This window comes from Dipodomys spectabilis, unplaced genomic scaffold (assembly GCF_019054845.1).
Source record: "Dipodomys spectabilis isolate Male_0828 unplaced genomic scaffold, ASM1905484v1 ptg000526l, whole genome shotgun sequence".
Classification (NCBI taxonomy): Eukaryota; Metazoa; Chordata; class Mammalia; order Rodentia; family Heteromyidae; genus Dipodomys; species Dipodomys spectabilis.
Window position 1 is genome coordinate 1,999,985 of NW_024871203.1, and position 15,499 is coordinate 2,015,483.

General features: G+C 43.4%; 1 protein-coding gene across 2 annotated transcripts in view; it reads left to right on the forward strand.

Moving 5' to 3' along the window:
* Positions 1-3,367: 3,367 nt before the first annotated feature.
* Positions 3,368-15,499, forward strand: part of Acot9 (acyl-CoA thioesterase 9) — a 33,776-nt gene continuing 21,644 nt past the window's right edge. The window contains exons 1-6 of one of the 2 annotated variants that reach the window (XM_042670200.1): positions 3,369-3,522; positions 11,460-11,554; positions 12,979-13,005; positions 13,822-13,867; positions 14,688-14,858; positions 15,099-15,136. In XM_042670200.1, coding sequence (XP_042526134.1) covers positions 3,503-3,522; positions 11,460-11,554; positions 12,979-13,005; positions 13,822-13,867; positions 14,688-14,858; positions 15,099-15,136 — 397 coding nt within the window. In that variant the 5' untranslated portion in view covers positions 3,369-3,502. Of the gene's footprint in view, positions 3,523-11,459; positions 11,555-12,978; positions 13,006-13,821; positions 13,868-14,687; positions 14,859-15,098; positions 15,137-15,499 lie in introns of both variants that reach the window. The other variant, XM_042670201.1, reaches the window with a different exon arrangement.

Below are 15,499 nucleotides of genomic sequence, written 5' to 3' on the forward strand. Positions count from 1 at the left end.
ATCTCTTTTGTTTAAAAGAGTAGGGAAGGGATATATATGGGTAACTCATGGCCTACTGCATCAGTCACAATTCTTCAAAAAAAAAAGGTTTTTCTACAGAGAAACATCTGCATTTTTTTGTTTCTTTAAATCATAATCTGGGGCCTGGGGGTGTGGCTTAAGTAGTGGAGCACTTCCTTAGCAAGTACAAGGTCTTGAGTTCAAACCCCAGTACCAATATCTATATGTGTGTGTATAAAATAATGATTCAGAATACTGAATGATGTGTATGTGTGCGTATGTTGGTGACATGTTAATTTAGTTGCTTTTAAGAGAACAGGAGGGCTTAGGCTATGGCTTAGTGGTAGAGTGCTTGCCTAGCATATATGAAGCCCTGGGTTCGACTCCTCAGTACCATATACACCAGAAGTGGTGCTGTGGCTCAAGTGGTAGAGTGCTAGCCTTGTGCAAAAAGAAGCTCAGGGCCAGTGCCCAGGCCCTGAATTCAAGGCCCAGGATTGGAAAAAAAATAGAGAGAGGAAATGTGATAAATACATTTCAGAAGAACTTTTTGTTTGTTTGTTTCAGTCCTGGGTCTTGAACTCAGGGCCTGGACACTGTCCCCAAGCTTTGTCTGCTCCAGGCTAGCTCTCTACCACTCGAGCCATAGCTCCATGTCTGGCTTTTTGGGTGGTTAATGATGAGTTTCAGACTTTCCTGCCTGGTCTGGCTTCAAACTGTGATCCTCAGAGCTCAGCCTCCTGAGTAGCTAGGATTACAGGCCTGAGCCACTGGTGCCCAGCTCAGGAGGGATTTTGAATCCACTTCTAAGATGTTTCACTCACATAACTGCTAGCAGGAGGCTTCACATCTTTGTCACATGGGCTTCTCTGCAGGGCTGAGTGAACATTCAAGTGGCATGGAAACTGTCTTCCCTAAGATTTAGTGAGCAATCCAAGAGACACAAAAAGGAGGAAGCTGCAGTGCCTTTTATGACAGTCTTGGAAACCACCGACTATCATGTCTTCCATATTCTCTGTGTTAGAAGTGAGTCACTCAGTCCAGTTCATACGCAGGAAGAGGGAAATTAAGCTCTTCCTTTTCGAAAGGAGGAGTATCAAAGAATTTGTGAGTGTGTTTATAAACCACTACAAGGAGAAACGGAGGGTAGTTAACAGACAGTTAAACACTAGGTGTGAGAATCAGAGGGGCTCTTTGGTAGCTTCCCAGCCCTTCTGTCCTGCAGTGGGAGAGCAAACCTACTGGGGAGCAAACTCAGGAATATGCAGAGCAAACTCAGGGTCTGACTATTCGGTCATCAAACTTTAATGATGGTTGAATGCTCAGTACAGACTGGTGTGTAATGCTAAGGTCAGGTCTCTAGTTGGGAAAACCTGAGATCCTAAATGTGAGATAAGAACATTAGAGTAGATGCTTCTGGAATTTTTTTGTACCTGTCCTGCGGCTTGAACATAGGGTCTGAGTGCTGCTGTCCCTGAGCTTTTGTGCTCAAGGCTAGTGCTTGAGCCATAGCTCCACTTCTGGCTTTTTCGGTGGTTAATTAGAGAAGAGATTCTCTTGGACTTTCCTGCCCAGGCTGGCTTTGAACCATGAACCTCAGATCTCAGCCTCTTGAGTAGCTAGGATTACAGGCGTGAGCTACCAATGCCCAGTTGCTTCTGGAAAATTTAACTTTGTAAACCCTCTGATTCTTCAAAGCCTACTGACGTGGTGCACCCTTTCCTATTGAGAAACCCCTTTCCCGCATTGGGGATTGAACTCAGGCAGGGACTCCAACACTGGAGCCATGCCCTAAGCCTTTTTGTTTGTATTTCGGTTGTAATATATGGGCCTCACTAACTTTGCCATGGGGTGGCTTTGAAATTTTGATCTTTCTCTCTCCGCCTCCTGAGTAGCTGAGATTATAGGCATGTACCAACACACATTCCTGCTAGGAGCTAGTCCTTTCCCTGGATGGGAACTCAATGGCCCCATGACGGACATAAAAAAAGAAAAAGTAGTTTTACAAAGGAGTGGCCATTTAACAAAGCAGTTTATGTATACAATGCATTTTGTTCAATGTCATCTTGACATTTTCACCAATCCCTCCCAACCTACCACTTCCCTCACTTTTTTTTTTTTTGCCAGTCCTGGGGCTGGGGCTTGAACTCAGGGCCTGGGCACTGTCCCTGAGCGTCTTTTGCTCAAGGTTAGCACTCTACCACTTGAGCCACAGCACCACTTCTGGCCTTTTCTGTTTCTGTGGTACTGAGAAATCAAAGTCATGGCTTCATGCATGCTAGGCAAGCACTCTACCACTGAGCCACATTCCCAGCCCTTCCCTCACTTAAAAAAATTTATAGTATTTAATAGAGCCTCTATTTTCCAGGGACTCTTGTTTCTATTGTTGGGATGGCAAAACATGATTGTTTTAAAAATTGTTGTAAATGTTGTATGCACTTTGCTTTTTTTTTTTATTAGCTATAATCCAAAGTGAGCCCTGTAACTCTGTGTGTGACTCAGGACTTCCTGATTGTTAGACATAGGTGCTCTACCACTTGATCCATGCCCCCAACACTTTTTGTTTTAGATATTTTTCAGATAGGGTCTTACTTTTTGCCTTGACCATGATCCTCATATTTATATTTTCTGTGTTGATGGGGTGATAGGCACATGGCATTGTACCTCGATTTTCTTTTCTTTTTAATTTTTTCTTAGGTTTCCTTTTTTTGGTATCTCCAGTTACTGGCAGAAGGCAACAGCTCAGTAAAAATTAATTGGATGTCATGGAAAATAAGGTCATAGGGTGAACCCGTTTTAAAACTGGCCTTGAAACTGAGGGTCAGCCAAGATGTGCAGCAGTCAAACACTAGGGGGCAGGCCAAGATTAGAAGAGGAACCATTTTTTTTTTTTTTTTCCACATTAGGTCAGTGTTTTTTAGCTTTGGTTTACATTGGCATCATAGGTGCGCCGATTTAAGTGCCAAAATCCAGGTTGCACCCATGACCAAATCAAAATCTTCAGAGGATGAGTTCCAGACATTACTATTTCGGAAAACTGCTCAGGAGGTTTCAAAGTGGGTGGGGGGTTAAGGATGAGGGGAGTTCAACCGGGCGGAGCCCTGCCTTGCCTCTACATCACGCCGCGGAGGTGTGGCGTGTTCCAATTACTCAACAATGGCGCGAAGAGGCTAGTCATTTGGTTAGCAACGTGCCTCACGTAACTGATTGAGTGGGAAGTTTCACAGACCCAGGCTCCAGCCTTCCGCCAATGAACGATCAGAGGCTGCCTGGCGCAGCGTGGTAGTCCCGCCCCCTGAGCAGCGTGGTCCCGCCCTCTTCAGAGGCTCCGCCTGCTCACCGCGAGGCCCCGCCCCCGGGGCAGCCTTCTGCTAGGGCGCGGTCCGGGAACCTGATCCAGGGTCCCCAGCTCGCGCCCGGCGCCCGAGCTGGTACTGGCGCTTTTCTCTGGTCTGTTTCCCTTCGCTGGGCAGCACACGGCTGTTCTGCAGCTGGGAGCAGGATGAGACGAGCAACACAGAGGTAGGTGGCAGGGCGTGGGAGGGCCTGGCCACACGATGTCCCTGAGTACCCACGCCCTCGGTACCAGCTGGGAGACGGCTGGGCGGAAGAAGCAGATCTTGGCGGGCGAAGCCAACAGGTTGGGCCTTAGGGCTTGAACATAAAGTTGTGCCAGTTCACCACGAACCTTTATGGACTTGGGCCTATCCACCTCGATTGGGGGCACGCTGGCTCACTACAGCGATATGTAGTATGGAGTCTGATATTAAAGGCAAAGCACTACTTGTAAGGGAGGAAGTTGGGTGTTCCCCCTGAAATTCCTTTCTTGTTGCTCATCGAGGGTGTGGGTGGCAACTATTTGGGGGTAGCCACTTGTCAAAAAGCTAGTATTTGGAGTTCTACCTGACCTTGCCAACCGTTACTCTTCATGAAGAACATTTTTAGGGTTAAGTGCGTGACACACTTGGAATCTGACTTAAGTGTTAGCACATGGGCAAAGATTTCAGGGTAACTTTGGCCCTCAGTGGATTTACTATTGTGTAACTAGAGCCTTGGCACTTACTGTAACTTCTTTTTCCTTCCTTCCTCCCTCCCTCCTTCCTTCTGTCCTTTTTCTTTCTTTTCTTTTTTTTTTTTTTGAGACAGCATCACTATGCAAGGTTGGCCTTGAATTCTCAACCCTGGCAATGGCACCTTTCATAGCTGGAACTTCACCTTAAAGAGCAGCGAGACCCTTGTAGGGGAGGTGTTTGAATTGGACCCACTTGGCTAAAAATGGCTTTTGGTACCAGCTGGTACTGTTAAAGACTGATGGTTTTATTTTCTGGTGCTCCCCCCCCTTCCCCATGTCTGGTGCTCTACCACTTGAGCTATCACTCTACTTCTGGCTTTTTGGTGGTTAATTGGATATGACAGTCCCACAGACTTTTCTGCCCCAGCTGGCTTTGAACCATGATCCTGAGATCTTAGACTCTTGAGTAGCTAGTATAACAAGTATGAGCCATCTGTGCTGGGGTTGAACTGAGGCTTTTAGACTTCTGAGTGTTGTCTGTCTCCAACGCACTTTTCCAAATTCCTTCTGCTGCTTTGGGTTTTAGTGTTCGATTCTACCTCTGTGCCTGTCACTCTGGTGCTGCCCAGAGAGGTTCTGACAGATGTTTAAATGATGTCAGCAGTCTTTTGGTAGTCCTGGACCTCTCACAGGTCCTGGGAACGTTACAATCAGTTAGATGGCTTAATTCGATTCCTCATAGTACCTTGAGTGTTGTACTTTTCTTTTGTAATAATGGATTTGAACTTGGGCCCGTGAGCTTGGTAGGCAGGCGCTCTATCACTTGATCTTCATCTCCATCCCTTTTTTCCCTCTAGTTATCTTTCAGATAGGGTCTTCGCCTGAGACTAGATTTGACTTCTAGATATGGCATCCTGGATGGCTGAAATCACTGGTGTGCCACCAGGCCCAGCTTCCTTGTTGAGATGGGAGATCAGGTTTGTCTAGGCTGCCCTTAAACTTTGATCTTCCTAATATCTGCCTTCTGGGCAGTTAGGATTAACAACCTGAGGCACAACACCTAATTTTATTACTCTGTTTGAAGACAGGTTGAAAGTACAATAAGAGCACAGGCTCTGTGAAAAGCCGTGGTTTGCCACGAGACCTTGTGTCCTTCACCCTCCATTTAGAAGTTCTCCTTTGCATTGAACTTCCATAATCTTTTGCACCTTTTCTTGTGAGGCCTCTGGAAGCTTGCACAGGTGTCCCGTCAGTGTCTAATGAGACAGACTGAGATGAGTAGCTTGTTTGACTCATGTGCATCCTATAAAGCTATAAAGCTTTTGTTTCAAACTCATAAGCGTCACCTGACTTTGTTTAGTCTGTAGATTGAGGGATTTCCTCAGAGTGGAGGATTTACGAGTAACATTTCTTACTATTACACCCATAAAAGCTTCCTTGCCACCCATTAAGCCTGGGACCCAAGGTGGAACCATGCCATTTCTATTCACAATTCCAGGTACTCTGACTCCCTAGGCCAGCAATGGAGAAAGAGAGGGGGAGAGAGGGCTTTTTGGTCTTCTTTAGTGGGAAATGTTCAAGGGCTCATGCAGATTCTACTAAACGCTTACGAGGTTTTTATTTGTTTTGTTGTTGTTGGTGGTCGTGGGGCCTGCACTGTCCCTGAGCTCTTCAGCTCAAGGCTAGTGCTCTACCACTTGAGCCACAGTGCCACTTCTGGCCTTTTCTGCTTATGTGGTGCTGAGGAATCAAACCCAGGGCCTCATGCATGCAAGGCAAGCGCTCTACCGCTGAGCCACCATCCCAGGCCGCTTAGGAGTTTTGTTGTGAGGTTCTTTTGGTTTTCTCGGGGGTTGAGTAACCCTGAAAAACTGAGGGTGTTGATTAAACCATGTTCCCACCCCCTCCACCTCTACACTGAGCCAGAGTGCTAGTTCATTAGTACTGGGGGAAAATCATCTGAAATTAAAGGTTAGGTGTTTTTCTTTCTTTTTTTTTTTTCTTCTGCTATTGGAGATAGAACTCAGGGTCTTGTGCTTGCTTGGTTGAGCAATGCTTCTGGTTCTAAAAACCTCAGTTTCTTCAACTAGGTTTTAAATAAAAGCTAAGCACTGGTGGCTCCTGCCTATAATCCCTAATTACTCAGGAGGTGGAGCATTAGCCTGGAGCAAAAAAAGCTTGGGTACAGTGGTTCAGGCCCTTAGTTCAAGCCCTAGGATAGGCAAAAAAAAAAAAAAAAAGCCAGCACCAGTGGCTACTAGCTACTCAGGAGGTTGATATGTAAGGATTGCAGCTCAAAGCCAGCCCAGGCAGGAAAGTCTGTGAAACTCTTTATCACCAATTAACTACCAAAAAGCTGGAAGTGGAGCTGTGGCTCAAGTGGTAGAATGCTAATTTTGAATGAAAAGCTGAAGGACAATGTGCAGGCCCTGAGTTCAAGCCCCAGTACTGGCACACACACACAAAATATAAGGGCCCATGAGACTACTGAAAGCGGATGGTCTATGGACTTCTTGAAATAGTATATACCATTTTATTTGTGTAGTGGAAATGTATTCCTGTAACCCTGGCCTTGGGACTCTGTAGTTTTTATTCAGATTATCAGTAGATGGGATACCAAATTGTTGTGAAAAGCTACTACTACTTGAATGTTAAGTTTACAGTATTTAGAAATTTATTATAATCAGCATGTTTGATTTTTAAAAAAATGATTTCAAATTACATCTTCGTTGTGCCACAGGAGTATATTTTCCAATTTCTCTCTCCAGGGCTTGCCTAGAGGGTCACAGTGCCTGGAATTGTGCAAAAAATAGGGCTTCAGTGCCATCATTTTCCACATGAATTGGCCCAAATGTTTCTCAGTATTCCTCAGCTCCCTGCTTTAATATTTCCATTTGATTTGCATTAAGAAGTGTTCTATTATAGTGTCTGGCTTACTTGTTTTGTCATTCCTGGGGCTTGAACTCAGGGCCTGGGCACTGTCCCTGAGCTGTTTTTGCTCAAGGCTAGCACTTTACCACTTGAGCCACAGTGCCACTTCCAGCCTTTTCTCTTTATGGGGTACTGAGGAATCGAACCCAGGGCTTTATGCATGCTAGGCAAGCAACCTACCAACTAAGCCACATTCCCAGCCAATGTGGCTTACTTTTTAAATTTCTGGTTCTTTTTTTTTGGATTCTGTGCTAGAGATCAAACCTAGGACCTTGTGCATATTAGGTAAGCACCACTGAGCTACAGCCTCAGCACTGTTCTTTTGGTCTTTTATAATTTTTTTTTGTCGGTTGTGGTGCTTGAACTCAGGGTCTGGGCACTGTTCCTGAGCTGCTTTTGGCTCAAGGCTAGCGCTCTACCACTTGAGCCACAGCACCACTTCCAGTTTTCTGGTGGTTAATTGGAGATAAGAGTCTCACAGACTTTGCTGCCTAGACTGGCTTTTAATCGTGATCCTCAGATCTCAGCCTCCTGAGTAGCTAGGATTACAGGCGTGAGCCACTGGCGCCTGGCTTGTTCTTTTGGTCTTTAGAAGAGACTTTGAGAAAGAATGGCTTTTGAAAAAGGAATTTCTCAAATAATAATGTTGAAAGCTTTTTGGGGATTTGGAAATGAACTGCATGACCCTAAGAGTTTAATATGAGTTACCTTCTTTCTTCTAGGATTGTGCTATAGGATAGGAACTATTATTAACTTGTTTTATAGATGAAGAAACAGGCTCAAGGTGGTGAGAGAAGGTGCCCGATGCCACTCACTTAATAAGCAACATAGGCACGTCCTTAGCCCCTTTACCACGCGGCCTCTCTCAGGCCGGGAGAGTGCTCATTGCTGTTCAGATCACGCTGCTCATTAGAATGACAGGACAAAAATCCTTTTGCACTTGGCCCAATATGGGCAATTGCACCTGTTAGTTTGTGGTAAGAATTCCAAGTATTTGTTGTCCCCCTCCAATGGTATCTGATTCTTTTGCTCATTGGCAGATACCTTATTACCAGAGTGACGCCTCCAACCTCAAATTCAAAGTATTTAGCCATTCAAAGTCAAGAGTCCATTTCTTACATTGGATGTACTTACTGTATCTATTATAATTGTTAACTTATGTTAGGTTTGGCTTGATTTTCTCTTTCAGATAATGGTAGCAATGGAGAGGATTCACTTTTCCCTTATGTGTTCTTTAAAATTATATGTGTTAAAAACAGACTGTTAGTTTCTGGGTGATTTTCTTAGGAAATAATAACCCATTTCCTTCAGAAGATAGGAACCTGTAGAAAATGCATTAAATGAAATGGTAAAAAAAAAAGTGATAGAGAATTCAAATTATGTACTCGGAAATGAAAATTACAATGTTGAGATCAGGAAGATTAAATGTGTGCAAATACAGAAATGGAAAATTTGTGAAAGATAAAGCCAAAGTAAATAAATAAGATAGAGGTTTGTTAGTAATATGATTGAAGAATGGGGCCAGGCTCTGGTGGCTTACACCTGTAATCCTAGCTACTTAGGAAGCTGAGGTCTGAGGATTGTGGCTCAAAACCAGCCTGGGCAAGAAAACCCATGACACCTTTGTCTCCAATTAATCAGCAAAAAAAAGAACTGGAAGAGGAGGTGTGGGTCAGGTTGTAGAGCACCAGCCTTTAGCAAAAAAGCTAAGGGACATTGCCTAGGTTCTGAGTTCAAACTGCAGTATTGGTGTGTGCATGTATATGTGTGCATACACGCATACACATAAAACCCAAATTGATAGCCCTTTATTTAACTTTGGGGTCTTCATGGCCCATCAGGGATTATGTGACAACCAAATGAGGTGGGCAAGGTTAGCCCATGAGCAAGTGCTCATATTTATGTGTTTTTTTGTAGTTAGATTAGTTGGCTTGGTGGAAGGTCAAGAATTTGTTCTCAGCTGGGTGCCTCAGCTCACGCCTGTAATCCTAGCTACTCAGGAGGCTGAGATCTGAGGATCTCGGTTCAAAGCCAGCCTGGGCAGCAAAGTCCATGAGACTCTTATCTCCAATAAATTACTAGAAAACCAGAAGTGGCGCTGTGGCCCAAGTGGTAGAGCCCTCCTCGTCTTGAGCTGAAGAGCGCAGGGACAGCGCCCAAGCCCAGAGTTCAAGCCCCACGACTGACCCCCCCCCCAAATTTGTTCTCACAGCACAAATGTGTCAAAACTACATGTAGGTGTTACAAAAATATTTTTTACTGACTTTCTCTGAATGCTATAATTCAGGAGAGGAACTTACATTAGCTTTTGCTCTTTATTATGGTTAGTCATATCCACATTAGTTACAAAAAATTTCCCTACAGACTAGCAGTGGCTCATGCCTGTAATCCTAGCTATTCAAGAGGCTGAGATGTGAGAATTATGTTTGAATCCAGCCCAAGCAGTAAAGTCCCTGAGACTTACCTCCTGTTAACTGCACACAAGCCAGAGCTGGGGCTGGGGCTCAAATAGTAGAGCATAACCTTGAACAAAAAAGCTCAGAGGGAGGGTCAGGCAAGGGTGGCTGACTTTTTAGGAGGCTGACTTTTCAGGATCTTGGTTTGAAACCAGCCCAGGCAGGAAAGTCTGTGAGACTATAAAACTACTAAAGAAAAAGCTGGAAGTGGTGCTGTGGCTCAAGTGGTAAAGCATTCGCCTTGAGCAAAAGCAACTCAGGGATAGCACTTAAGTCCATAGTTCAAGCCCCAGGACTGGTAAAAAACCCCTAAGAACTCAGGGACAAAGTCCTCAGGACTGGTGCGCACATGCGCGCATACACACACACATACAGAATTTCTAGTAACTTGACTAGAAGAGGGAACAGTGTCAGGATTCTTGGCTTCATCTGTGCTTTCAACTGTGTTCTGAATTTGTTCTTCCCTGATAACTAGATGTTACCTCTGGTAGAAAAGTGTGTGGTTAGCAGCTGACATTTAAGCCATGCTGAGCAAATAGAGATCAAATATAACCAACCTCCCGTTAAGAGGATAGGGTAAGTCCATTTGGGTACATCACTTTTATTCCATTAGGAATCTAGGAAATTTCTGCAGAAATCTAGTACATCCTTAGAGTCTACAGAGGGCAAATTCAAAGTTCAAAAGTGATTAATAGTAGGAGTTATCTTATTCAGTGTGGTTTGATAGTAAGGAACAAACCAAGTGTTAGTTTGCTCAATGATTGGTCAGATCAGTCCTGGGGTACTGAAGCCAGTAAAGTAGAAAAAGCAAGATTAACACCATGAAATTGGGGCTGGGAATGTGGCTTAGTGGTAGAATGTATGCCTAGCATGCATGAAGCCCTGGGTTTGATTCCTCAGTACCATATAAAATGGAAAAAAACAGAGATGGTGCTGTGGCTCAAGTGGTAGAGTGCTAGCCCTGAGCAAAAAGAAGCTCATGGACAGTGCCCAGGCCCTGAGCTGAGTCCAAGCCCCAGGACTGGCAAACAACAACAACAACAACAAAAAACCCAAAAAAACAAAACACCTAACCATGAAATTTAGTTCATATATTTTTGTATAGTTTTGGAGACAATTACATACTTGTCTTTTACTCCCAAGCAATATTTGGTGGGGAGAGAGGATTTGTGCAGTCTCTTATTTGCAGCTGTAACACATACTTATGAAATAGCCTCACGGTATACACTAAGGAGGTGGCATGAGGGGCTGGGAAGGTGGCTCAGTGGTAGAGTGCTTGCCTTGCATGCATGAGGCCCTGGGTTCAATTCCTCAGCACCACATAAGCAAAAAGAAAAAAGTCGGAAGTGGCGCTGTGGCTCAAGTGGTAGAGCACTAGCCTTGAGCTGAAGAGCTGAGGGACAGCGCCCAGGCCCAGAGTTCCGGCCCCATGACCGGACCCCCCCCCCCCCCAAAAAAAATAATGTTTGGCCTGGGAAGATGGGTCAGTGGTAGAGTGCTTGCCTTGCATGCATGAGGCCCTGGGTTCAATTCCTCAGCACCACATAAGCAAAAAGAAAAAAGTCGGAAGTGGCGCTGTGGCTCAAGTGGTAGAGCACTAGCCTTGAGCTGAAGAGCTGAGGGACAGCGCCCAGGCCCAGAGTTCAGGCCCCACAACCGGACCCCCCCCCCAAAAAAGGAGGTGGCATGGCTAGATATTCTGAAAACAAAGGTAGGTCTTTGGGGTTGCCAGGAAAGAAGCCCTGGAACATCCCATCCCCTTCCCTGTCTCTCTTTGTATGCTGGTTTTAGGACTTGAAATCAGGGGCTTGAACACTGTCCCTGAACATTTTTGCTCAAGGTTAGCACTCTACAACTCTACATAGCACTTGACCTCCAGCTCCAGTTCTGGCTTTTTGGTGGTTATTTGGAGATGAGTCCCATAGCCTTTGTTGCCTAAATTTACTTTGAACTGCAATCCTCAGATCTCAGCTTCATGAGTAGCTAGGGTTTCAGGCGTGTTGAGCTACTGGTGCTGGGCTGTGGGCCCTCATTTCACTGTGTTTTATCTTGTTTTACAGGCTTTGTGCCCTGAGCAAGGGGCTCATTATTCCTGGCAGAGGACTGACCCACGAATCCTGGGATGCCAACAAGCCGAGAATCTACATGCATGAAGGCAAGTGTGGATGTTGACTTTTTGTGCCAATGTGGTAGAAAAAACTGGTTTTTTTATTTGAGAGGTGTCTAGAGTCATGGTTTTGGGCTAGTGAAACCTATGTATTAAATGTAAAAGTTTCATTGATACAATGTCTTAGACTAGTTGAATAATAACTTTGGGTAGAAATTACCTTCATAATCTTTGTCATTTCTGGTACCCTGGGTGTGGGTACTGAAGGCATGGGAGAGACATGGAAAAGAGATTGGAAAAGAGATGTATGTACCTTGCCAGGCGCTAGTGGCTCACGCCTGAAATCCTAGCTATTCAGGAGGCTGAGATCTGAGGATTGTGGTTCAAAGCCAGCTCAGGCAGAAAAGTCCTCCTTAGACTCTCATCTCCAATTAACCACTCAAAAATTGGAAGTGGTGCTGTGGTACAGTGAGTGAGTACTAGCCTTGAGAAAAAGACATCAGAGACCGCATCCAAGCCCCAAGTTCAAGCCCCATGACTGACAACAAAAAGAAGATGTACCAACTAAACATTCCTAATCCATGGTTTTTTTTTAGGATGATCCTGTTAATCCAGGCTGGATTGAAGTTTGTTTCATTTATTAATAATGTGTGGATTTCCGTAATGTAGGATTATTCATATATCTCTTTAAGGGTCCACGTAAATATGTATGAACATATATGTAAATAAGATATAAAAATTCTGCTTCTTCTTGATTCTTAACGTTTGCCTCACTTCATACTGCCTAACGGAGTAATAAAGCTGGGCACCAGTGCTTCATGCCTGTAATTCAAGCTGCTCAGGAGGCTGATATCTGAGGGTGATATCTTGAAGCCAGTGTGGGCAGGAAAGGCCACGAGATGTGTATCTCCAACTAACCAACAAAAACTGGATGCAGAGGTTGGTTCAAGTGATGGAGTACCAGCCTTGAGTGGAAATAGCTAAAGGACAGTGCACAGACTGACTTCAAGCCCTATAACTGGCAAAACAAGCAAGCAAGCAAAGAAACAGTCACTTTGTGGCAGTGAACATCAGTTGTCTGTATATTTTTACTGTCCTTTTATTCAAGAAAGAAGGTGAAATTAGCTAAAAACACAAACACTAGTAAGACTAACTTATCAGACTAGTTTAACATTAACTTGCTTTTTTTCAGTTCTTTATGATGTAATTCTAGCTACACCAAATACACTGAATTTCCTGTGTGAACACAATTGTCTGATAGAAAATCAACCTTGTTGCATAAAGTTTGTTAATGTAACCATATTTGGTTTGTATTATATAGTTACTGCAGGACTAAGGATAGCTGTTGTTAATTTCCCGTGCCTAGAATATCTGTTTTGAAATGAGAAAAACATTATTTGGAAGACTATAGGTTTGTTTTCTTGTTTTGAAGTATTGATGATATCTAATTAATTTTCCCTTTATCCATATAGCACGTTCATCTCTACATGTGAATGATGGTGTGTGGTAATTAGAATCAACTTTTCTGTTCAACGTTTTTCTTCTGTCTTAAGCTAATTTTGTCTTGCATGCGAGCATGAACTAAAATTCACCTGCATTCTTGGCCTTACCTTGCTTTTTTTTCCTCTTCTGGCTTAAGTTGTTGTAGCAATTTGGATAGTAGAAATACATGATAAATCAATTATAACTAGACTCAGATTTAGATATAAGTATTAGTTCCTGAACTAAGGTTTTTTTTTTTTTTTTAATGTACTACTGCCTATAAGATGGGTGGAGATCCCGAAGCTGGGAGCTGATGGCTCATATCTGGAGTCTTAGGTACTCAGGAGGCTGAGATCTGAGGATTGTGGTTTGAAGCTAGCCCAGTCAGAAAAGTCCATGAAACTTTTATCTCCAGTTAACCACAAAAAAAGCCAAAAGTAAAACTGACTCAAGCGCCTTGAGCACAAAAGCTCAGGGGGATAGTGTTCAGGCTCTGAATTCAAGACCCAGAAATGGCATAATAAATACGTGAATGAATGAGTAAATGGACTGAACTCCTGACACTAAAAAAGCCTCATGAGATGAATACTTTAAAATTATTCCTTTGGTTTCCAAAAATGCCCAAGTGATTGGCACACAGGTATTCATACCTGCACTAAGAAGATAGTATCGTTGTTTTGGGATTTTCAGGGAGCTGCTGCACTACATGGGAATTCAGGACTCTTTGAAGGCTTTTCAGTGCATAAATCACTTTTCATAATTCTTGAGCTCATTGCCATAATCCAGTTCTCATATGTCTGTTTCGTAGAGTGACCTCTTTATTTTCGTTTCAGTTCGGGATAAGTTGCGAGAGATAGTGGGAGCATCCACAAACTGGAGGTAAGAGCTTTTGTGTTTCAGCTCGAGGATTTTGTTCAGTGATCTTATAGCTCTGTAGAAGGCCGTGTTGGTGGGATGGAGATCCTTGTTTGGAGAGGCATTAAGAGGTGTGTGTTACCAACATTGTTTTTTTTGTCAGTTATGGGGCTTCAATTCAGGGCCTGAGCATTGTCCCTGAGCTTTTTCACTCGAGGCTAGTGCTTTACCACTTTGAGTCACAGCTATCCTTCCAGTTTTCTGGTGGTTAATTAGAGATAAGGGTCTCACAGACTTTCCTGCCCTGACTGATTTCAAACTGCCATCCTTTTATCTCAGCCTCCTGAGTAGCTAGGATTACAGGTGTGAGCCACTGGCACTTGGCTCAACTTTTTTTTTCTTTTGCCAGTCCTGGTGCTTGAACTCAGTGCCTGGGCACTGTCCCTGAGCTTCTTTTGCTCAAGGCTAGCACTCTACCACTTGAGTCACAGTGCCACTTCTGGCTTTTTCTGTGTATGTGGAACCGAGGAATCGAACTCAGGGCTACATGCATGCTAGGCCAGCACTCTGCTACAAAGCCACATTCCTAGCCCTGAGATCTTATTCTCTGAATAACCGTTTCCATCAAGGTGAATACATGTTTCATTTGAATATATCTATATACTTTCTAGGTATGTTTTCCTTATCTACAAGCACAAGCAGTGTCCAGTTACTCCAAGTGGTGGGTGGGAAAGGAAGAAGGAGAAGTAGGAGGTTCACATTCACTTTTGCTAGTGTTGACAGGCCTTGGGTCACAGGGGATAGTGACGGCTCTTGCTTTATGAATATCGCCTTTTCTTCTCAGAGACCACGTGAGAGCAATGGAGGAAAGGAAGTTACTCCATAGTTTTTTGGCTAAGTCACAGGAAGCACTACCTCCTAGAAAAATGAAGGACAGCTTTATTGAAGTTTTCTTGCCTTTGGGCAGTGAGCCTGAATTACGAGAAAAATATTTGACTGTTCAGAACACTGTAAGGTAACATGGCAATATCTTTATTTGTGTTTTTATTTCCAACTAAGCAATTTATTTGGCATATGCTGTATTATAATTCATCTATTTAAAGTGGACAGTCCTGTGATCTTTAATGTATTTAGAGAGTTGTGTGATCATCACTGCTTCAATCTTAGAATTCTTTCATAGCCACAGAGTGCACAACTTACTTTTAAAGAGAGATTATTCTGATATTCATCACATTTATTTTGCTTTATTTCATAGATTTGGCAGGATTCTTGAGGATCTTGACAGCTTGGGAGGTACTTGTATTAATATTTTTAATACAAAGTTATACATTAAATAAGATGACTTGAAATGGCCTTTTTATACAACTTGCACATTCTAAAAGTACCAAAAGGGGTGGGCTCCATCGCTTAGTTGGTTAAAGCACCTGTCTTGTAAAAGTACCAAAAGGAAGGTTATCTATTACCTTTAAATTGTCATAATTTCCCCCTGTAAATAAAGATTTCTATTTAATGGGTTGTAATTGGAGTAAGTCTTCTTCCTAATAATTTTTAATTTTTGTTTTAAAATTTGTTTTGGTTGTCAAGGATTAAACTCAGGGCCTCAGCACTGGTAAGAACAAGCTCTAGCACTAAGCTATAGCCTCAGCTAAAGAATTG